We start from the raw sequence: 23007 nt of genomic DNA, 5'->3' as shown, positions 1-23007 counted from the left end.
CCTAGTACTTCGTCGTTTATGACCCACTCGTGATTTTCCTGAATCAGTCTGCTCAGCTCGTCTGCCTGAACATTCCGCACACCCGGCAGATGAGTGGCCGTTATCGAGAGTCCTCGAGCCAGAAGCCAATGCCAGATCGCCTGCGCCTCCTGAGACAGAGTGCGCGATCTCGAGCCCCCCTGCTTGTTGAGGTAATACATCGTGGTCGTATTGTCCGTCTGTACAAGCAGAGAGTTGGTCCGGAAGGACGGTTGAAAGGCCTTCAGAGCCAAGTGAACAGCCCTGAGTTCCAGGAAATTGATGTGGTACGTGGACTCCGACGGGGACCACGTCCCTTGAATCTGCAGATCTCCGGAGTGCGCTCCCCATCCCAGGAGAGAAGCATCTGTCACAATAGTCTGAGTGGGAATATCCTTGTGGAAGGGAACCCCTCTGATGAGATTCTCCGCTGAACACCACCACTTCAGAGACTGAATAGCATGCAGAGACAGTCGTATCTTGTCGTCCCAAGAGCCTCTCCTCTGGTCCCACTGATCTTCCAAGCACTCCTGCAGCGGTCTCATATGCAGCCGTGCATGTGGCGTCAGGAAGATGCAAGAAGCCATCGATCCCAGCAGAGAAGACACCGTCCTCACTGTCATGGATGGAGCGGACAGGAGAGCCTGAGCCTTCCGAAGGAGTGATAAACGTCGCTCTTCCGAAGGAGACACGCTTGCCGACAGCATATCGATGAGAGGCTCCCAAGTACTGGATGCACTGGCCCGGAGTCGGGACAGACTTGGACATGTTGATGTGCAACCCCAGCTTGTTCAAGAGAACGCACGTCTTCTGGTAGTGTGCTTGAGCTTCCGAGAAGGAGGAGGCCTTGATCAACCAATCGTCCAGGTATGGGTAGACAAACACCTTGTTCTTCCGCAGGTGTGCCGCTACCACTGCCATGCACTTCGAGGACGTCCGGGGCGCAGACTTCAGCCCGAACGGAAGTACCGTGTACTGATAGTGATTGGTGCCGACTTGAAATCGCAGGAACTTCCAGTGTTTATGTGCAATGGGCACATGGAAGTACGCATCCTGCAGGTCTATGGCGCAAAGCCAGTCTCCCCGTCGCAGCTGAGGATAAATCTGATGCAACGACAGCATGCGAAACTTTTCTCTGCTAATCCATCTGTTTGCCTGTCGCAAGTCCAGAATGGGCCTGAACTCGTTCTTGTCCTTTTTTCGGACCAGAAAGAACCGGGAGTACAGACCTCTTCCTCTTTGAGACAGAGGTACATCTTCTATCGCTTTTTTCCTTAGAAGGATGTCGGCCTCCGCTTGGAGCTCGCGCAGTTGATACTGCGAGCCGACCGGAGGAATCGATGGAGGAGGGCTGATGAACCGAAGACTGTATCCATTGCAAACAATATTCAGCACCCACTTGTCCTGAGTAATTTTTCTCCTCTCTGCCAGAAAAAATTGAACGCTTCCCCCCACCGGAGTGGGTAACGGATGAAGGGGAAGTAACCGCTCAGGGGCGAGACCCAGCCGGGCCCTTGTTCGCGGTAAAGGACTGCTGTCCACCTCTACCCCTCTGACGTTTCTGGAAGGGTCTTCTGTATTGCTGCTGTTGTTGCTGCTGCTGTTGTTGCCCAGAAGACTGTCCCCTTCCTCTACCCTGCGACCCGAACCGCCGTTGGAACTGGCGGTAGGGTTTCTTTTCTTTGGGCTTCTCCAAGCCCACAGCCGTCAGGGTTTCAGCCTCGGCCTTCATCCTGGCCATTTCGTCATCTGCGTGTTTCCCGAAGAGGGTGTCGCCGCAAAACGGCAGATTTGCCACTCGTTGTTGTGCTTCAGGCTTGAGCGACGTCAGCCGGAGCCAAGCATGGCGTCTCAGATACCGTGGCAGTATCCATGTGCGGCCAGCAGGGAGATATCCGCCGCGGCGCTGATGGCCTGGTTCGAGACCAGCATCCCTTCCTGGACGATCTCCATGAAGTCCTCTTTCCTGTCGCGCAGGACAAGGTCCGCAAACTGTTCCATGGAATCCCACAGTGCACGGTCGTATCGTCCCAACAACGCCGAGTCACTGGAGGCCTTCATCGTCGTGGAAGACGTCCCACACGCCTTCCGTCCAGCTGAGTCAATCCAGCGGCTCTCCTTATCCGGGGGCACAGTGGAGGACGGGGAGGTAGCATGTAGTTTCCGAGTCGCCGTCACAATCACCGAATCAGGCACTGGGTCTTTCCGCAAGAAGGCTAGGGTCCGACTCTGGAGCCCTGTACTTCTTGACAAGCCTGGAGGGAGCAGCTTTCACCACCGCCGGCGTAAGGAAGAGCTGTTCAGCCGGCTCAACCAGTCCCGGCACCAACGGCAGTAGGGGGCGAGACAGGTGCTTCGTGTGCAAAGTCTCGAAGATCCCCGAAGTTGTGGGCATAGGGGCTGTCACCTTGATCCCCAACTTCGCCGCCCCTCTCAGGAGAACCTCCTGGAACGTGCCAATGTCATCTATCGGAGACACCCTTGTCTCCGGTGAATCCGACAACGTAGGCGAATATGAGCGGGTCCCAGAGGCCGAATGGGACCTGGACCGATGCCTCCAATGGCGATGTCTGGATCTCGAGGAGGATCCGTGTCCACTCCTAGATCTGTCCCTTCTCCCTGAGCGTGACCTCGATCTCCTGGGTCTGGGACGCTCCGCCGGCTTCCCCAGGTCGGACGTCTTGGGCTTAGGAGGAACCTTCGACTTCGGAGTCTTCTTCGGAGGTGTCGGAAGTCTGGGCATCGACACCGATCTCGGTGGAACTGGAGGAGGAGCACCCGGCACCGGGGCCTGCGGTCCTGACGGAAGAGCAGGTAGAGGAGGCAATGGAAGAGGCGTCGAAGCCCTCGGAGGAGGCCCTCTAGGCAAAGGAGGGGGAGGAGGCTGTATAACAGTCTTCTTTGGTGTATACACCTCTGAATACTCCGTTCCCGGCGAGCCACCATCCTGTTCTGACTGAGGGGAGCCCCCCCACAGTCCTCGGCCTGTCCTTACGACCCCCTGACGCGGAAGACCGGTGTTCAGACGTCGACCGTGGTTCCTGCGACGTCGAGCGGCCCTTCGGCGTCGACCGTTTCGCACTCCTCGGCGTCGACCGGCTTCTATGCCTCGACATCGACCCGGACCAGATGGACGAACCTCTAAACCTCGACGACGGTCGCTGGTGCCTCGACGGCGACCTCAACCGCCTCGACGATGACCTCTTCGATCGCCTCGACGTCGACCTCTTCGATCGCCTCGACGTCGACTTCTTCAGCGCCGGAGACCTCTTCCGCCTCGACGGCGGCCTCGACGACGAGGATCCCCTCGACGACGAGGATGTCCTCTGCGGCGAACGGCGGTGTCGCCTCGACGGCGAGCGCCGACGCCGGGCCCTCCGATGCCGTCCGCTCGACGCCGACGAGGAAATCGACACGGGGTTCGACGGCGGCCTGTGTAAGTCCCTCGACATCGACGGGCGACGTTTTCTCAACCCAGAGCCCTGGGGAGACCGGGAACTGGCCGTGGACCGTCCTCTCGACGTCGTGGTCATGGCAACCGACCCAGACGGAGACCTTGGACGTTTGCTGGACTTCCTGCCCCTGGGGAGCCCCCCAGAGGCCTCAGCATGGGCAGTAGAAGCCCCTCCAGACCCACCTTGAGCCTTCAGTCTTCTTTCTTCAAGTTCCTGAAGTCTGATCTTCCTCCTGTCCTTCAGGGTCCTGCCAGAGAAGCCTCTACAGATCACACACTCCTCTGGGATGTGGGAAGAGGGAAGGCAGAGGATACACACCTCATGGGGGTCTGACTTGGCCTTCTTCCTGGAGCACTCCGGGCATTTGTCAAATAATGCAGGCATTATGGACAACAAAAGAGTGCAGAAAACCAAGAAGAAAGTCACCAAAGTACTTTAAAAGTACACAAAATCGAATTTAGTGAAAAAACACCAACAAAACCCTTGAAAAGGGAGAGCTCAATGCTCCAGGGTCCTGCTTGCAGGAGCCGGAAAAAAGAACTGAAACTAAGTTGGACCTGCTATGCATTCTGGGATACTGGGAGAAGGTTCTGGAAGATTCTCTTAAAGGCACAGTATCCTGTTTTGAGCCACATAATGGCAGCCTATGGGGCTTGTCTGTCCAGGTTCTTCTCTCTATCATTCCTGAGGGATTTTGCTGGTAAAGCAAGGGAAATCTGTACAGGCTTTTGCTGTTTTGTGGATTTTATGGTGGAATTTCTAGTTGAAGTACTGGACAGTGTAGCCTTTTTAGGCTGCATTATCTGTCTTTAAATTCTCTCTTAAGTGTCTATGCTTTTCTGCATTTTTTGACACTATAAGAGATTATTTTTGATTGCTCCGGGGTCCACGCACATGGGCGGGACTATTCACTAGATTATGACTATACACAGAGATCCCCTACTACAGAAGCAGCCAGCCCCGGAATAGTGGGGGATCCACAGAAGAACATGGAACCTGAGGGGCTCCGGGGAAGGTGGAGAGGCCAGTGGAAAAGCCAGCCGAGAGCCACGGAAAGAAGGGTTTGAGGATTTAGGCCGTGGGGAAGGCGATGAGCCCTCCATGGAAGATGCCGGCGAAAAGGCAACAATACGACGCCCCTTCTCCGGGGAGGACGACACCAACAGATGACAGACCTCCGGAGAGGAAGGAACCTCTGGAGACTAATCAAGAACCCGACGCGGCTCCGTGGAGTCCCCCACGGGCACCTCACGGACGTCGGTCGGTACCGGAGTGGGTACTTATGGCGCCGGGTCGAACTCCGCCACCACGTGCTCCCCAGGAGACCGGGGCGGGGTTGACGCCGGTACAGCGAAGGAGCGGCGCCAAAAAGGCACCGGCTCAGCCTCAGACAGGGCATCCGCTCGCGTTGAGGACCGAGAGGGACTCTGAAAAGCACCCCAGGTCCCAGCCTCCACCCGTGACTCCACCGGAGCTGGGGAGGAAGGCTCCCAGCGCCGAAACGGCACCGGCTCGGTCTCTGTCGAGGCAGCCACCTGCGTAGAGGACCTAAGGGGACTCGGGTGGGGGGGCGGGCCAAGCCCGGAGTCCCGGCGATCTCCTGCGACGCCACAGGGAGCGCTGCAGGGATTTGTGGCGAGGCTGGGACGCCAGGTGTCGTAGAGGGAAGCCCCGATGGACCACACCTAGACGACACCACCTTCCTAAGACGTGAAGCCGAAACCTTCGGCGCCGGGGCTCGAACCGCCAGCATCTCCGCGGACGTCTCCGCGGGAGGCAAGGGATCTGCGGACGTCTTAGGAGGTGGAGGAGGGCCCAATGAAGGCTGCAGAGCCGCAGCGTAGGCTGTAATTTGGGCCTTAGTTGACACGACGCCGAGATACGGCGGGTAGGAAGGCGACAAGCAGGGGTGCATGTCCCGAGGGTAGCCGGCGAACCACGCCCTTGGGGCCATGGCGAGGGACGATGTCGCAGATGAAACCGGCAGCTCCTTGTTTCCAAGGTAGGAGATGGACGCTGGGATAACACCGACCTGGACAAGCGCGCCAACAGCAATTTCGTCCGACACTCCCGCGGTGATTTAGGCTTAAGGTGCTGACAGGCGTCGCAATCCGTCGAGTCGTGGTGCTCACCCAGGCACCACATGCAGATCGGGTGAGGGACCGTCGCGTACATGGGACGTGCACAAGAGGTACACGTCTTGAAGCCCGAAGGCATTCGCACACTGTTCCATTAACGCCAAAGTGTGAAAGAATGGAAGGCCTGAAAACAGGCCAGGACAGAATCCGGATCGGTGTTGCACGTGGAAAAGAGAAAAAACTGACAGAGGTGCGCCGGGGTGGGACTCGCTGCCATCACGAAAGCGGACGACGCCAGGGCGGAGTCACGTGGTGCCGTCATCGCGGCAAGCAGGGATGCTGTGGCAAAAAAGTCTTCCGGATCCAGTTTCACGTCTGGGGATAATTCTACATTAAGGAATCTGCAGCTAGTAGTCTATCAGATGTACCTTTCACTAGGGACTTATATGTGGGCAGAGAGTTGACAATTGGGTTTGTAGCAGTATAGTTTTAGGGAAAAAACATAGGCCCTGGGTACCTGGTTGGTAGGAACCCAGGGCACACTTGGTAAAAGAGCATCAACAACATCAGGTAAAAAGTGGGGGACACCCATGCAAAAGGGCCATTTTCCTACAAACTTCCATCACCCACTCAGAAGATTAGAATACTATAGGAAGTATATGGATTACACACCATGTACATTTTGGGCTGTTTTAGTTTGAAAATTTGAAATGCAAGACTATGTTGTAGATCCTATTTGATACTTCAGTGTTTAGCTCCTGCCTGAAACTGTTCAGGACTATAACTGAACAGCAGGTCCAACTAAGACACAAAAATTTCGAAGACAGATTAGGCACATCTAGTCATGTCCTGGTAGAATGGTAAAAAGTAGTCATTGTTCAAACTGCTCCTCCAAACTTCCACCCCAAAACAGCCACAAGTTTCCCCAACACCATCATCTTCCAGAAAATACAATTAACTGGGTTGTGTTGGACTTCGAAGCATACTTTGTATTGAAATAATCTTCAAAACCTCATTGGAAAACACACCAATGCAAATAAAAACACATTGTACAATAGAAAAGTTTGTAAGAATGGAAATGAGCACCTCTTTTTTGCTCCTGGCTTTCTATTGTCCGTTGGTTAGCAGATGGCAGTGGCCGTGTGGGGGGTGGACTTTTCCTTCCAACAGGTCCTGGAGGCGGTAAATGTGAAGATGGGGTAGTCTGGACAGATTGTTCCATGGTTGGACTCTTTCTCAAAGTGTCTAAATGGGGACTTGAACGTCCTGAAACATGGCAAGTAGAATAGAACAATAAACAATTTTAAATACAGGATGTAGAAACAAACACTAACTGGGGGAAAAAGCTTAAAAACATACAAGACCTGTATCATTTAGTTCAGTGCATTCATTTACGAGCCATGCATCCAGGTCAGACCCCTTTTTGGATTATGTAAATGGAGAAGAAATTCCTCAAACAAGGCATACTTTTTTAGGTTCAATAAACACACTGTTCACATAGAACACATACAGGGAAGTAAATGCCTAGATCTCTTCTGATAAATATACTCTCTGCTGCTAATCTTCATTTACTGATTCCATCTTCTGTTGGAAATTAGCATAATTTAAGATGCTTGTATCTACAATTGTGACAGCAATGGACATATGTTGTTTTGTTGCATGATTAAACCACACATTTCGTCTGCCTTTGACGGACTAGAGGTATTTGAAGATCAAGTAAGGAATTAGATGACCCATGTAGACTTTATTATTTTTAATTAGTAGACTCTTAGCCATTACCAACTTATGGGCATTGGTCAACCAAAGGCCAGACAGGAAACAACATCTATGGCTGGTCAATGAAGCTTTCAAGTAAATGGTATATCTGTAGGAGAGTGACTGATTTGCATATGGCCCTGTCTGAACTGGGTTGGCAGAGTGGGCTAAAGAACGGTGATGGATTAAACCCAGATCTTTTGACTGGGTGTGAGTGTTTGATTGGTTCAGATGCTCCGTCCATCACCATCCCCTTTTGTACCGCTTTGTCCGCCATAAGTGTGGCAGGGTATGCTCAGACATGAGACCCTTGCTCACAGCTCCGAAACGCGTAGGCATTAGGATTGCAATAACGGGCGGGAGACCATCTCCAAATTGGCAATAAAGTGTTTTTTCACCTACCTGACTGCTTCTTCAAAGCAGCGGGAGCGATTTGGAGGAATATATATATATATATATATATATATATATAACAACCAAACAAGTTGCCTGCAATGAGAGGGACCACACAAGGAGATAGGATTTGCCGTTTATTAAATGAAAAACGCCGTGGATAACAAACGGCTGCCTGCTGCTGCCAAATTCCAGTTCAGCTCGACGCGTTTCGTGCCTCCTGGCACTTAGTCATGGGCTTCTGGCTTTGGTGAAGAATCGGCTCAGATTTTGCCGGGGCACCTGGTAAGTTTATAGTAACAACTCCGCCCCAGTGGGCGTGGCCACGCTCCGTGGCTTGATGGTAGTTGTAGTGCCCCAAGGGTTTTACTCCAGTGAGTACTTAGCTATCTTCATCTTAAAACAAGTGAAACACCTCAGTGGGTTGCAGTAAGCAGGGGAGCCGCCAGTCCACTTCCGTAAATGTTTTCAAAAGGCATCCTTGTCCATAGCCTCAGCGTCGCTTGGCGCTGCTGCCGGGCTGCACACCGTGCAGCGGGTCCTCCCTCGCGGCTCAGGCGGTGCCGCTCATATAACAACCAAACAAGTTGCCTGCAATGAGAGGGACCACACAAGGAGATAGGATTTGCCGTTTATTAAATGAAAAACGCCGTGGATAACAAACGGCTGCCTGCTGCTGCCAAATTCCAGTTCAGCTCGACGCGTTTCGTGCCTCCTGGCACTTAGTCATGGGCTTCTGGCTTTGGTGAAGAATCGGCTCAGATTTTGCCGGGGCACCTGGTAAGTTTATAGTAACAACTCCGCCCCAGTGGGCGTGGCCACGCTCCGTGGCTTGATGGTAGTTGTAGTGCCCCAAGGGTTTTACTCCAGTGAGTACTTAGCTATCTTCATCTTAAAACAAGTGAAACACCTCAGTGGGTTGCAGTAAGCAGGGGAGCCGCCAGTCCACTTCCGTAAATGTTTTCAAAAGGCATCCTTGTCCATAGCCTCAGCGTCGCTTGGCGCTGCTGCCGGGCTGCACACCGTGCAGCGGGTCCTCCCTCGCGGCTCAGGCGGTGCCGCTCATATAACAACCAAACAAGTTGCCTGCAATGAGAGGGACCACACAAGGAGATAGGATTTGCCGTTTATTAAATGAAAAACGCCGTGGATAACAAACGGCTGCCTGCTGCTGCCAAATTCCAGTTCAGCTCGACGCGTTTCGTGCCTCCTGGCACTTAGTCATGGGCTTCTGGCTTTGGTGAAGAATCGGCTCAGATTTTGCCGGGGCACCTGGTAAGTTTATAGTAACAACTCCGCCCCAGTGGGCGTGGCCACGCTCCGTGGCTTGATGGTAGTTGTAGTGCCCCAAGGGTTTTACTCCAGTGAGTACTTAGCTATCTTCATCTTAAAACAAGTGAAACACCTCAGTGGGTTGCAGTAAGCAGGGGAGCCGCCAGTCCACTTCCGTAAATGTTTTCAAAAGGCATCCTTGTCCATAGCCTCAGCGTCGCTTGGCGCTGCTGCCGGGCTGCACACCGTGCAGCGGGTCCTCCCTCGCGGCTCAGGCGGTGCCGCTCATATAACAACCAAACAAGTTGCCTGCAATGAGAGGGACCACACAAGGAGATAGGATTTGCCGTTTATTAAATGAAAAACGCCGTGGATAACAAACGGCTGCCTGCTGCTGCCAAATTCCAGTTCAGCTCGACGCGTTTCGTGCCTCCTGGCACTTAGTCATGGGCTTCTGGCTTTGGTGAAGAATCGGCTCAGATTTTGCCGGGGCACCTGGTAAGTTTATAGTAACAACTCCGCCCCAGTGGGCGTGGCCACGCTCCGTGGCTTGATGGTAGTTGTAGTGCCCCAAGGGTTTTACTCCAGTGAGTACTTAGCTATCTTCATCTTAAAACAAGTGAAACACCTCAGTGGGTTGCAGTAAGCAGGGGAGCCGCCAGTCCACTTCCGTAAATGTTTTCAAAAGGCATCCTTGTCCATAGCCTCAGCGTCGCTTGGCGCTGCTGCCGGGCTGCACACCGTGCAGCGGGTCCTCCCTCGCGGCTCAGGCGGTGCCGCTCATATAACAACCAAACAAGTTGCCTGCAATGAGAGGGACCACACAAGGAGATAGGATTTGCCGTTTATTAAATGAAAAACGCCGTGGATAACAAACGGCTGCCTGCTGCTGCCAAATTCCAGTTCAGCTCGACGCGTTTCGTGCCTCCTGGCACTTAGTCATGGGCTTCTGGCTTTGGTGAAGAATCGGCTCAGATTTTGCCGGGGCACCTGGTAAGTTTATAGTAACAACTCCGCCCCAGTGGGCGTGGCCACGCTCCGTGGCTTGATGGTAGTTGTAGTGCCCCAAGGGTTTTACTCCAGTGAGTACTTAGCTATCTTCATCTTAAAACAAGTGAAACACCTCAGTGGGTTGCAGTAAGCAGGGGAGCCGCCAGTCCACTTCCGTAAATGTTTTCAAAAGGCATCCTTGTCCATAGCCTCAGCGTCGCTTGGCGCTGCTGCCGGGCTGCACACCGTGCAGCGGGTCCTCCCTCGCGGCTCAGGCGGTGCCGCTCATATAACAACCAAACAAGTTGCCTGCAATGAGAGGGACCACACAAGGAGATAGGATTTGCCGTTTATTAAATGAAAAACGCCGTGGATAACAAACGGCTGCCTGCTGCTGCCAAATTCCAGTTCAGCTCGACGCGTTTCGTGCCTCCTGGCACTTAGTCATGGGCTTCTGGCTTTGGTGAAGAATCGGCTCAGATTTTGCCGGGGCACCTGGTAAGTTTATAGTAACAACTCCGCCCCAGTGGGCGTGGCCACGCTCCGTGGCTTGATGGTAGTTGTAGTGCCCCAAGGGTTTTACTCCAGTGAGTACTTAGCTATCTTCATCTTAAAACAAGTGAAACACCTCAGTGGGTTGCAGTAAGCAGGGGAGCCGCCAGTCCACTTCCGTAAATGTTTTCAAAAGGCATCCTTGTCCATAGCCTCAGCGTCGCTTGGCGCTGCTGCCGGGCTGCACACCGTGCAGCGGGTCCTCCCTCGCGGCTCAGGCGGTGCCGCTCATATAACAACCAAACAAGTTGCCTGCAATGAGAGGGACCACACAAGGAGATAGGATTTGCCGTTTATTAAATGAAAAACGCCGTGGATAACAAACGGCTGCCTGCTGCTGCCAAATTCCAGTTCAGCTCGACACGTTTCGTGCCTCCTGGCACTTAGTCATGGGCTTCTGGCTTTGGTGAAGAATCGGCTCAGATTTTGCCGGGGCACCTGGTAAGTTTATAGTAACAACTCCGCCCCAGTGGGCGTGGCCACGCTCCGTGGCTTGATGGTAGTTGTAGTGCCCCAAGGGTTTTACTCCAGTGAGTACTTAGCTATCTTCATCTTAAAACAAGTGAAACACCTCAGTGGGTTGCAGTAAGCAGGGGAGCCGCCAGTCCACTTCCGTAAATGTTTTCAAAAGGCATCCTTGTCCATAGCCTCAGCGTCGCTTGGCGCTGCTGCCGGGCTGCACACCGTGCAGCGGGTCCTCCCTCGCGGCTCAGGCGGTGACGCTCATATAACAACCAAACAAGTTGCCTGCAATGAGAGGGACCACACAAGGAGATAGGATTTGCCGTTTATTAAATGAAAAACGCCGTGGATAACAAACGGCTGCCTGCTGCTGCCAAATTCCAGTTCAGCTCGACGCGGCCAGACAGGAAACAACATCTATGGCTGGTCAATGAAGCTTTCAAGTAAATGGTATATCTGTAGGAGAGTGACTGATTTGCATATGGCCCTGTCTGAACTGGGTTGGCAGAGTGGGCTAAAGAACGGTGATGGATTAAACCCAGATCTTTTGACTGGGTGTGAGTGTTTGATTGGTTCAGATGCTCCGTCCATCACCATCCCCTTTTGTACCGCTTTGTCCGCCATAAGTGTGGCAGGGTATGCTCAGACATGAGACCCTTGCTCACAGCTCCGAAACGCGTAGGCATTAGGATTGCAATAACGGGCGGGAGACCATCTCCAAATTGGCAATAAAGTGTTTTTTCACCTACCTGACTGCTTCTTCAAAGCAGCGGGAGCGATTTGGAGGAATATATATATATATATATATATATATATATATATATATATATATATATATATATATATATATATATATATATATATATATATATATATATATATTACCTACTGGCGGTCGCCAGTAGGTATATATAGTTAGAGAAAAAATCCTATGGGATTTTTGAAAATTCTATGTCTAATAACTTTGGCGTTTGTGGACGGAATAGGCTGGAATTTTCAGGAAAATGGCACATTTTGTTTCTGAGTAGCCCTTGAAAATTTGGGGGGGGGTTCGTCAAGGGGGAGCCGAGAAAAAAGGGGGGTCCCAAAACGTGTTTTTAACATTGAGTTTTCCATAGGGCGGTTGGCCTCACTTTTAGCCCGAACGGCTGAATGGATTTGCACGAAACTTGGCAAAATTGTAGGGACTGGTAGCCCGATGTGCCTTTTGTAGGTCTCAATATGTGCTACAGTGGATTTTGAGAAATTAACGTTTAAAAAAAGATATATATCTGTAACAGCGGACCGGGCAGCGCTCCAGTACGCGTACTTTTCGCGCAACGGAGCTTTGTGAAGCGAAGCCGATTGGTTCTCCGGCGTCTGTAAACATTCCAAACAGTCCGTAGCGGCCGCCATCTTGTCTCTCGGTAGGATCGAGAGACAAGCGGAGGCCAAACCGAAGGGGCAAATGACCATAAGGGGGCATAGTAGATCCTCCCTGACCGTTTAGGTTTGATGTGGAGGTTTTAAAAGGGCCCCGCGGGGCAAAAAAAAAAAATAATAATAAAACAGCTGAATGGATTTGCACGAAACTTGGCAAAATTGTAGGGACTGGTAGCCCGATGTGCCTTTGCTAGGTCTCAATATATGTGCTTCAGTGCATTTTGAGAAATTAACGTTGAAAAACAAGATATATATCTGTAACAGCGCTCCGCGGAGATAAAATTATATGTGTATTACCTAGCTGTTGCTAACACCAGTTAGCGACGGCTAGTAGAAGATAGCGACCATCTTGGGCCCCACTTTGCATGCGAGTGATATTTATCACTGTAACGGGGGAGCGGGAGGTGGGCTGTCTCAGGGGGATTGGTGGTGTCCGCGCCCCGCTGACCCTGCAACCCCTTGTCCATTACAGACTGACCCGTGGAGAAACAAGCAAGACGACATAGACGCACCCGACGACAGCAGCTGCCCCTTTAACTGGACCTATGCTTCCGAAGAGGAAGCCCCGCCCCCTAACGACGTCATCCCGGCCGGAATGGCCAAAAACCAGGAAGTACTGTACGGAGGGTGTGTTTACACCCCGGGAGAGCGGAAGGAGGGAGAGAAGGCGACGAAGAGCGGAGACGAGGACGGAGAAGGAGCGGAGAACCTGAAAGGAGATCGAGGAGAGGCCGGGAGAGCAGAAGGAGAGCCAGGAGGCCAACGACCCCGTGACCCGCCGTGCCACACTCCCGAGGGAGGAGTGTGGCTGTCACAGGTACGGCGGCGTTGGGCAGCCTGGGTGGGGAGCCGGAGGGCTCACGTTTAAAGAAGTGTAAAAAGCCCTTGTTTGTTGCCTCCCCGTTGTGTGACCTTTCCCCCCCCTCCATTCCCCCTTTCCGACCCTGTCCCTCACCTCCTATCCCCACCTACGCTCACCGTGCACTGAGTAAAGAGCGCTGTGTCTAAGCACTATCCACAAGGGTTTTCCTCACTACCCCGGCCCTCAAGGTGCAGCTCTGGGTAGAACCCGACCTAACGCCATCCCTTATTTCTGGTTTCTTTCATGTGGATGAGCTGGCCTGGATTCCCCTACTCTTCCCCAAGACCAAGACCGAACAGAATCCCAGTAAAGACAAGAACACCACCACGGAGCCCGGAGCGCCATCCCGTGACCGCCTGACACAGAGACGGAGAAGGACTTTTGTCTATAAAAGCTCTTTGAAAATAAAGCCTGCATTGCCCTCTACACCTGGTGCCTTGGTCGTCCCTTCACCCCCGCCTACAATCACTAATGACATGCAAAGTGGGCATGCCAAGATGTTAGCGACTGGAAACAGTCGCTAACATCGCTATCTCCTATTATCAACTTTTGGAAATATTCGAGATAAGCGCGGATATCTCCAAAAGCTACCACCTGCCCTGAGCAGTTCTTAGCCATGTTATCCAATGGGAGGTGGATAACATGGCTAAGAGCATTAGCTCGGTAATGCATGAATATCGCTGAGTTTTCAGCGATATTAATGCATTGCGGTCGTTTTTTATCGTATTTGCGATAAACCTTGATAATAGCAAGGTTTATCTGCGATAATTTCTGACGGTAAAAAAATCGTTGCTAAGCATCGTTAGGGATAAATATCGCTTAACTTTGGTAATATGCCCCAACGTCTGTTAACGTTCGATTCGAAGGAAATCAGGAAGTGTTGAAAAACATTGTCTGCGCCATCTGGTCTTTTTTCAAATGCCACACTTTTGTCGTGCATGGCAGCCATTTTAGATGCCTTGACCAGACCCACTCTGTGCACGCTGTCGATCCTTAGCATGGCTCCCCACCCTCGCAAGCATCTCCCCCAGGCAGTGGTCACCCCCGCTCTCTGTCTTATGCATGGGTAATAAACCTCCCCCCATCTGCGCTGCTCTTCCCCGAGAATCACACCCTGTGCCCGCCCGACACCTCCCTTTCGCCCTATTCACTACCGCACCCTCTGACACTCCTTTTCCTCTGTGTCCGATTGTCCAGGCTGGTCCTAGGGTATCAGCTAGCCCTGCAGCTGTAGTTTATGGCCACAGCTGTAAAGAATCACCCCTCTTCAAAGGAGTTATAGTAGATCAAGGCCCACACTCGATGAGATCCGTCACAGCAGAAGCGTTGCTATTATCTGAAAACCATCCTGTATTGTGATTGGGGAGGGGACCGAGCCTGAAGCGGAAGATTCCAGGGATGACTCTTTGTACATCAAAGTTTTTACAATTATGTGTCACATTAAAAATATATAGCACTCCGACAAAGTAGTAAGATTATAAAACTTTAATAATTTATAAATATATACAAGAAAACAAAAATAGTAATAACATATAAACATTTTTAGGGAAAAACAACGAAGTAGCGGTCGGCTGTGCGAATAGTCCCAACGCAGCACAACGTCCAGATTTCCGGCGTGGGGCGTCGCGGGGGGTGGGTCATCAGTAGCAAACTGTTGTGCGAATAGTTCCAAGGCAGCAGAACGCGCTGAAATCTAGATGACACGAAAGTGATGTCTAGTAAGTTGCAACCCAGCAAATAACGGCGTGGGGCGTCGCGGGGGGTGGGTCATCAGTAGCAAACTGTTGTGCGAATAGTTCCAAGGCAGCAGAACGATGGCACCAAGGTGATGTCCAGTAAGTTGCCGCACTGGTTTTGGTATCCTACAATGCTGCTCCGAATAACGGCGTGGGGCGCCCCGGGGGAGGCGGCGTGAACGGGCCTCTCCAGGTGGAGTGTCATCTGTTGTAGTGGGGCGCCCCTTTACCGTTTCAGTTGCCATTCCGTCCGTTTTTGGTCCACTGTGTCAAAAGCCGCAATTCAGCTGAGTTGCGCCCACTCTTGCGGTGCAGCGATAGGCGGCTGTCACAGGACTCTCAAAATGGCGGCAGGCTGTTTCCTTTTTGGGCCTGGTTCACTGAAATGGCCCTGGGACACCTTGGAAATCGGACGCTTGTCTGCTAGGTCTTGGACCCCATTCTCGAAAGCGTCCCCTCCGCCTTGAGAATTCATCAAAAGTTTTGGGGGCCCCGACTCCTGCAGGCTTCTGGTGGGGAGCGGCTGCCATGATTGCTCGCGGAATGACCACGACTGAGCTACGAGATGGTGGTGCTCTCATGCTGACGCCAGCTTCAGTCTGAAACATCCAGAAACAAGGTGGGGCTTTCATCGTTTGGGAAAAAAAAAAGTTTTCATCCAATGAAAAGTGTTGTTTTTAGGTCATATGATCAAGCCTTCCATCATTAGGAAACCAAAAGTAAAATGAACCAATGAAAAGTTTTATAAACAAGTCACATGACCTGTTATGCGGCATAGGGTATAAAATGCGGAGAAAATACGTTGGCACGTGAGGCGGCGTCAGTAGCGGACCGATGTGCGAATAGGCCGAAGGCAATACAACGCGCCAAGATCCGGATGGCACCGAGGTGGTTCTGAGCAGCGGTTGTAACACTATCTGAAGCTTATTTGCAGCTGCTGCAGCTTCACTACGCGCCAAGATCCGGATGGCACCGAGGTGGTGTCTAGTAAGGTGCACTGGTGTGGCCATCCTACAATGCTGAAAGTCGGCGTGGGGCGCCCCGTTGGCCTGTGAGTTTGCGTCAGTAGCGGACCGATGTGCGAATAGGCCGAAGGCAGCACAACGCGCCAAGATCCGGATGGCACCGAGGTGGTGTCTAGTAAGTTGCCGTACTGGTGTGGCCATCCAACAATGCTGAAAGTCGGCGTGGGGCGCCCCGTTGGCCTGTGAGTTTGCGTCAGTAGCGGACCGATGTGCGAATAGGCCGAAGGCAGCACAACGCGCCAAGATCCGGATGGCACCGAGGTGGTGTCTAGTAAGTTGCCGCACTGGTGTGGCCATACTACAATGCTGAAACTCGGCGTGGGGCGCCCCATTAGCCTGTGAGATGGCGTCAGTAGCGGACCGATGTGCGAATAGGCCGAAGGCAGCACAACGCGCCAAGATCCGGATGTCACCGTGGTGGTTTCATAGTTGAGAGGCACTTCATCTGCAGTGGGGCGCCGAGATTGGATGGCACCGAGGTGATGTCTAGCAAGTTGCTGTACTGGTGTGGCTATCCTACAATGCTGATAGTCGGCGTGGGGCGCCCCGTTGGCCTGTGAGATGGCGTCAGTAGCGGACCGATGTGCGAATGGGGCCAAAGGCAGAGCAACAATATATTCTGAATTGAAGACACCACAAGGCGCTGAGATGCCAAGTTCCAGATGGCACCGAGGTGGGGTCTAGCAAGTTGTGGCACTGGTGTGGCCATCCTACAATGGTAAAAGTCGGCGTGGGGCGCCCTGTTGGCCTGTGAGATGGTGTCAGTAGCGGACTGATGTGCGAATGGGGCCAAAGGCAGCGCAACAATATTTTCTGACTGACACCACAAGGCGCTGAGATGCCAAGATCCGGATGGCACCGAGGTGATGTCTAAGTTGCGGACCGATGTGCGAATGGGGCCAAAGGCAGCGCAACAATATTTTCTGAAGAGAAGACACCAAAAGGCGCTGACATTCCAAGATCCGGATGGCACCGAGGTGGTGTCTAGCAAGCTATGCAGTTGAGTTGTGTGCGCACTTGCGGCGAATAGGTCGAAGGCAGCATAACAATGTTTTCTGAATAGAAGACACCACAAGGCGTTGCGATTCGGTTACCACCGGGGTGATGTCTAGCAAGTTGCCGCACTGGTGTGGCCATCCTACAATACTGCTCCGAATAACGGCGTGGGGTGCCCGAAGGGGGGGGGGGGGGGGGGGGGGGGAGCCGGCGTGAATGGGCCTTCCTAGGTGGAGGCTCGTCTGCTGTAGTGGGGCGCCCCTTTACCGTTTCAGTTGCCATTCAGCTGAGTTTCGGCTGCTGTTGATGCTACAGCGACAGGCGGCTGCAAGAGGACTCTCAAAATGGCGGCCTGTTCTTTGGATTTGGGCCTGGTCCACTAAAATGGCCCTGGGACACCTTAGAACTCGGACGCTCGATTTTTTTTTCCTTTCCTGTACATGCAAAAAAAGGTAAATGCCCGGTACGTTACACGCTTCATCTGCCACGATGAACTCTCCAGAGGAACCGAAAAAAAAATATAGTTGTGGTAACTATACCATGCATCGTCATATGGAGAGGTGGCACCAATTAATTATAGTGCTGCATAAAAGAGAGATTTGGAGGAGAACCCCTGACCTGCTAGTACATTCATCAAAGAAGTGGCACTGAGAGCTTCAGAGGCAAGGGAAACGGTCCCAAATATTTAGAAGAACTTTGGAAAGATTAAAATGACATGTTTAGATTGTGGTAAATTAATTTCATGTGGACAGATGAGTGTTACTCTAATAAATACAGCATATGAACATCATCATAGTCGATGGTTGGTAGAGACATTTTGACTATATCCTGGACCTGCCCGTCCTCGCCCAAAATGGCGCCGGAATAAATGGGACTCGTAACTCCTTGTTGTGTACTGGTTGCAGAACCTTGAAATCACGAGATACGTATGCAGTTTTGAAGCACATGGCGGGCGGGGACGAGAATTGATTGAATATTTCGACATCCCTATTGATATTAAGTTCTGATGTGTTATTGATTACTGTACTGTTGAAAGTTCAAATTAACGTCACCAATGGTACTTGCCCGCAAATGTATATCTAGATAATTTTATTGTAACTGGCCCTGTCGTATTTTAATTATAAAATGTACGTCCACCGATTCCGTAACTGTTAGACACCTTAGTTCTTGCAACCTAATGGCCCGCCCGTTACGTTCCTCTACAGTGTAAATGTCTATTCATCATATACGATTACAGTTTGCTCCGTGGCAGGCCCACGTGGTTATAGGCTCGTATTTGTATAATGAAATTTTCACAATAAAGGTTTTTAAAAGAAAACATGGTAGTAGTATATACATTGGTAAAGTTTTTAATAATAGTCACTGTTTTAGAATCATTAAAAGGCAAGTGAAATAAAGCAGACCAATTACATGAAGGGTAAAAGGTATAATACGAAGGAACGCAGTAAAGATAAATGGTCAAGGGCTGTTGTGTTTTCTATTCCTGCAACATAAAGTGATCGATAAGAATCTCATATTCAGGCGTATCGGCGACTAAGACAGCAGGTCGACCCTCTTTTGCTCAACGGCTCCGTCATGGGACGAAGAAACGCTCTTTTTCTCGAAAAAAGAATATATTTTACTTGCAGGACAGTTGTAAAATTTCCGGGAAAGTACATTAGCCTGGAACATTATAACATATATTTAAGAAAAAATAATGTTCGGAAGTAATGAAAAGCGTAATTTTTAGGTGATATGACCAAGCCTTTCATCATTACAATAAGAAAAGTAAAATGAACCAATGAAAAGTTTTATTAACAAGTCACATGACTTGTTATGCTTACGTTACGCGCTGCGCGCCCCGGATGACTTCCGGATGCGCTAACGCGGCGCGTCATATGACGCATTACGCGACAACGCAGGTCCAGAATATAGTCAAAATGTCTCCACCAACCAGCGGTCGGAACACAACCCCTTTCAGCAGGCTAAATAGTTCTGTTAAATGACAACAGAAGGGACAGGCAACAAGAACCATCAGTCAAAGAGGGGAGGGCTAGTTCTTCTCTACCGGGTTACATTGGGGCGCTACCGGAACTGATCGAATTGGTAGTCTACAGTGTTTCTGGATGTTTCAGACTGAAGCTGGGGTTAGCATGAGAGCAGCACCATTTCGTAGCTCCGTTGTGGCCATTCCGCAACCAATCATGGCAGCCGCTCTTTATCGTTATTTTGGGCGGGGTGGGTGGCGGAGCCGAGCTGTTTTGCAGCCATCATTGTGTGGAGTTCAGTTCATCTCACTAGTTTTGTATTTGTCATGAGGGGTTGTTCCTAATGTTTCTATTTTAGCGAGGTCAAAAAGAGATCCCATTAGTGGCCTACTGATTTTACTCGATTCCTTTTCTTTTTTTTTTACACGATTTTTCGTTATCTGCAAAGACTAAACAGAGTATTGCGACTCTGTGTTTGTTTGTAAATAGAGAATGAACCAAAGAGAACTAATTCTAAAACAGTAAATACTTGGATAACAATCAATCAAATGGAGAGAGAAGCAGGCACGACGGATTACAACGGGGGCAAAGGCCTGCGTTAACTACCTTTCACTATCTGCAAAGAGAGAGTACTCCTAATAGAAATGAGGGGGGGGGGGCACCATTCAAAGCAGATCAGTGTGCATAAACACGAAAATGTTTTCACTTACCACGTACTTGACATTCGACAGCTTATGATATTTGCTATTAAAAAACCATTGAAATTCACTGAAAAAACCATAGGTTATAGACCATATATAGTTAGGAATTAGCATTTACAAAACCTTGAAAATTCACTGAAAAAACCATAGGTTATAGACCATATATAGTTAGGAATTAGCATTTAAAAAACCTTATTTTACTCACACAAAACCATTGAAATTCCATATATAGTTAGTTGCACTAACTATATATCGCGCACCCGCAATCCACTGCTGATCATGTCACATATTACATCATTCATGACATGGTCAGTGACATCACTGATGACATCTCAAATGACATCTCAAATGACATCACTGATGACATCACTGATGACATCACTGATGACATCACTGATGACATCACTGATGACATCACTGATGACATCACTGATGACATCACTGATGACATCACTGATGACATCATTCATGTGATAATACGATGAACCTCTTCAGACTCTAATATAACCTTAGATACACTCAGTGTAAACAGACACTCACAGACTGTCACTCATCCATGGAGTTACTCACACACCTAGTCAGTCATGCAAAGAATCAATCACACCTCCATGTCCTCAACTATACAGTTATACACACCTTACTTATTCAAACATATACCAACACATATTTACTCTATTATACAATCCCTGATACAAGTTCACAGTGATCCATACAGCCACTCACACATTCACTGGCTCTTATGCACAGTTATTTATATATGTCAACTCTCACATGTACTGTGTTTTACATATGTACTTACTTTGACATGCAGCACTGAGATATCCATTCACTCACCAATACACTCATGCACACAGTCAACCGCCCATACAGCTGTTTCCACATGCACTTTTGAACCCATACATCTAGTGAATCAACTGCTCACACATCTATGCACAGAGTCATACACCTCCCAGCCACCCACACAGTCTCCCATACAAATACTTGGGCAACCAATCAATAACCCATATAGTTACTCATATAGCTACTGATCAACACATGCAGCAGTTTACAGAACAACAGACATAATGATGCACAAATTAAGACAGTTTAGTCACTAACCCATGCACTCAGTGAGACACATTTAATCACTCACTCATACAGTCAGGCATGCACCTACTAAATCCTTCATCCAGACACTTATACATCCACTCATTCTTCAATATGTAAGACATATTTTAACTTTACAGAAACATAGTCACTGGATGTTGTCATCAGTGATGTCATCAGTGATGTCATTTGAGATGTCATTTGAGATGTCATTTGAGATGTCATCAGTGATGTCATCAGTGATGTCATCAGTGATGTCATCAGTGATGTCACTGACCATGTCATGAATGATGTAATATGTGACATGATCAGCAGTGGATTGCGGGTGCGCGATATATAGTTAGTGCAACTAACTATATATGGAATTTCAATGGTTTTGTGTGAGTAAAATAAGGTTTTTTAAATGCTAATTCCTAACTATATATGGTCTATAACCTATGGTTTTTTCAGTGAACATATATATATATATATATATATATATATATATATATATATATATATATATATATATATATATATATACACACACACACACACACACACACACACACACACACACACACATATATATATATATACATATATATATATATATATATATATATATATATATACATACACATATATACATACATTCACACACATACATATACATACATACACATACATATACATACATACATACATACATACATGGAAGGAATTGAGAGAGACATCCCCCAACAGGTGTGGGATGATCGGTGGGGGGGCTGGGGGGGGGGGAGAAGAGGAGGCAAGTCATTGTTTGTTTGCTGCAGGGGAAGTACGGGGTGTGTTAAGTTTGCCCCTTCCCTTGCCATTATTGTCTCAAAGCCCTCCACTAAAGTAACCTCTGGAACAACAGGCACTGGCATAGCCAATAGGTCTAGTCTTTGGAACCGTATAAGTGTTTATTTATCCAGCACAATATCATTGGTGCCACAACATCAACTGTTGCATGGCTAACACTTAGAAGTTCCCAAAGGCGAGACATATTGGCTATGCCAATGCTTGCACTGCAACTGCGCAGGAGATCGTGGTGCCGTCCAAGTTAAAGCACTGCAACTGTGAAGAGAGGTGGCAGTGCCCCAGCTTTACAAGCACTGCAATAGCACGTGAGGTGGTGGCACCCTCCCATTACATGCACTGCAACTGTGTGGAGAAGTAGCGGTACTCATTTGTGGGAAGCAGTAGTAGGACCTTCCCATTACAAGTCCTGCAATCGTACTTAAGAGATGACCAGACTCTCCCACTGAATGTACTGCAGACATGCTGACTCTCCCATCACAACCAGCAGGGATGTGGGATTCCTATAGCCCGACGCCCAGGACATATTGTTTTGGTCAAGGGCAACAAGTTTTAATGTGTATTTTGTCCTTGGGACAAGTAGGCCCAATCCCCTGCAGCACAAACCCTTTGGCTGCCAGTTTGCAGTACCACATTAAAGGTCAGGGAAGGGCACTGCCTGCAGTTAAGTTAATATCTGTATGCATATGTTAATGCTGTTCAAATTTGTCTCTATGGTTCATTAATTTAAAGCCTTTATTATTAGGGTGAACGCTCTAAATAAATGTAAATTCTGACTGCACTACTGACAGTGGTTCCAGTATAAAAATGTGTACACACGGTTTCAAAGTTTAGCAATATGAGGCTATGCATAATGCTCCCAGAATGCTCTATGATTAGATGCAAATATTTGCAGAAGCTTGAAAGCAAGATTAATGATTCTTAGCTTTCAATATAAAATGTTCCTAAATGAAAGTAGGAAAAAAAAAAACATTTTGCTAAACTACAGTAACATTTCAGGTACCATTTCTTTGCAGCATCATTTAGTAAAATGTGTTGATGCATGCAAGTATTTGCCAAAGATATTCATATTGGAAAATCAGAGTAACCAGTATCAATAAGATTATGGAAAACAAAAATAAACAAGCATTGGCAAAGCCAGTAGGTCTGAGATTGCTGGTCCGTGTTTTAGAAATACGTGACTTGTTTTGGCATTGTTTTTGTAAAACCGTTTTGATGTGAGAGCTGCCGGGCACTCACCATTACAACAAACCTTGCCAAAAGCAAAAATTGTTTTTGGTCTCAAAAAGCACACTGCCAAATTAGGTATTGGCACTGAACAAAACTATGTTGTGTGCCGATATGCTCCTTGTGAAAGAGAAGAATGCCGTCACTCAAAGTAAAGCCAGCCAATACAGAGAGAGAGATAGAAT

General features: G+C 49.4%; 1 protein-coding gene across 1 annotated transcript in view; it reads right to left on the bottom strand.

Moving 5' to 3' along the window:
* LSM14A (LSM14A mRNA processing body assembly factor) overlaps nt 1–23007 on the bottom strand; it is a 282041-nt gene that overhangs the window by 137880 nt on the left and 121154 nt on the right. The window contains exon 5 of the mRNA XM_078671505.1: nt 6638–6817. Coding sequence (XP_078527631.1) covers nt 6638–6817 — 180 coding nt within the window. The remainder of the gene's footprint in view (nt 1–6637; nt 6818–23007) is intronic.

This window comes from Lissotriton helveticus, chromosome 12 (genome assembly GCF_964261635.1).
Source record: "Lissotriton helveticus chromosome 12, aLisHel1.1, whole genome shotgun sequence".
In the NCBI taxonomy this organism is placed as follows: Eukaryota; Metazoa; Chordata; class Amphibia; order Caudata; family Salamandridae; genus Lissotriton; species Lissotriton helveticus.
This window is presented reverse-complemented; position numbering and strand designations above follow the sequence as displayed.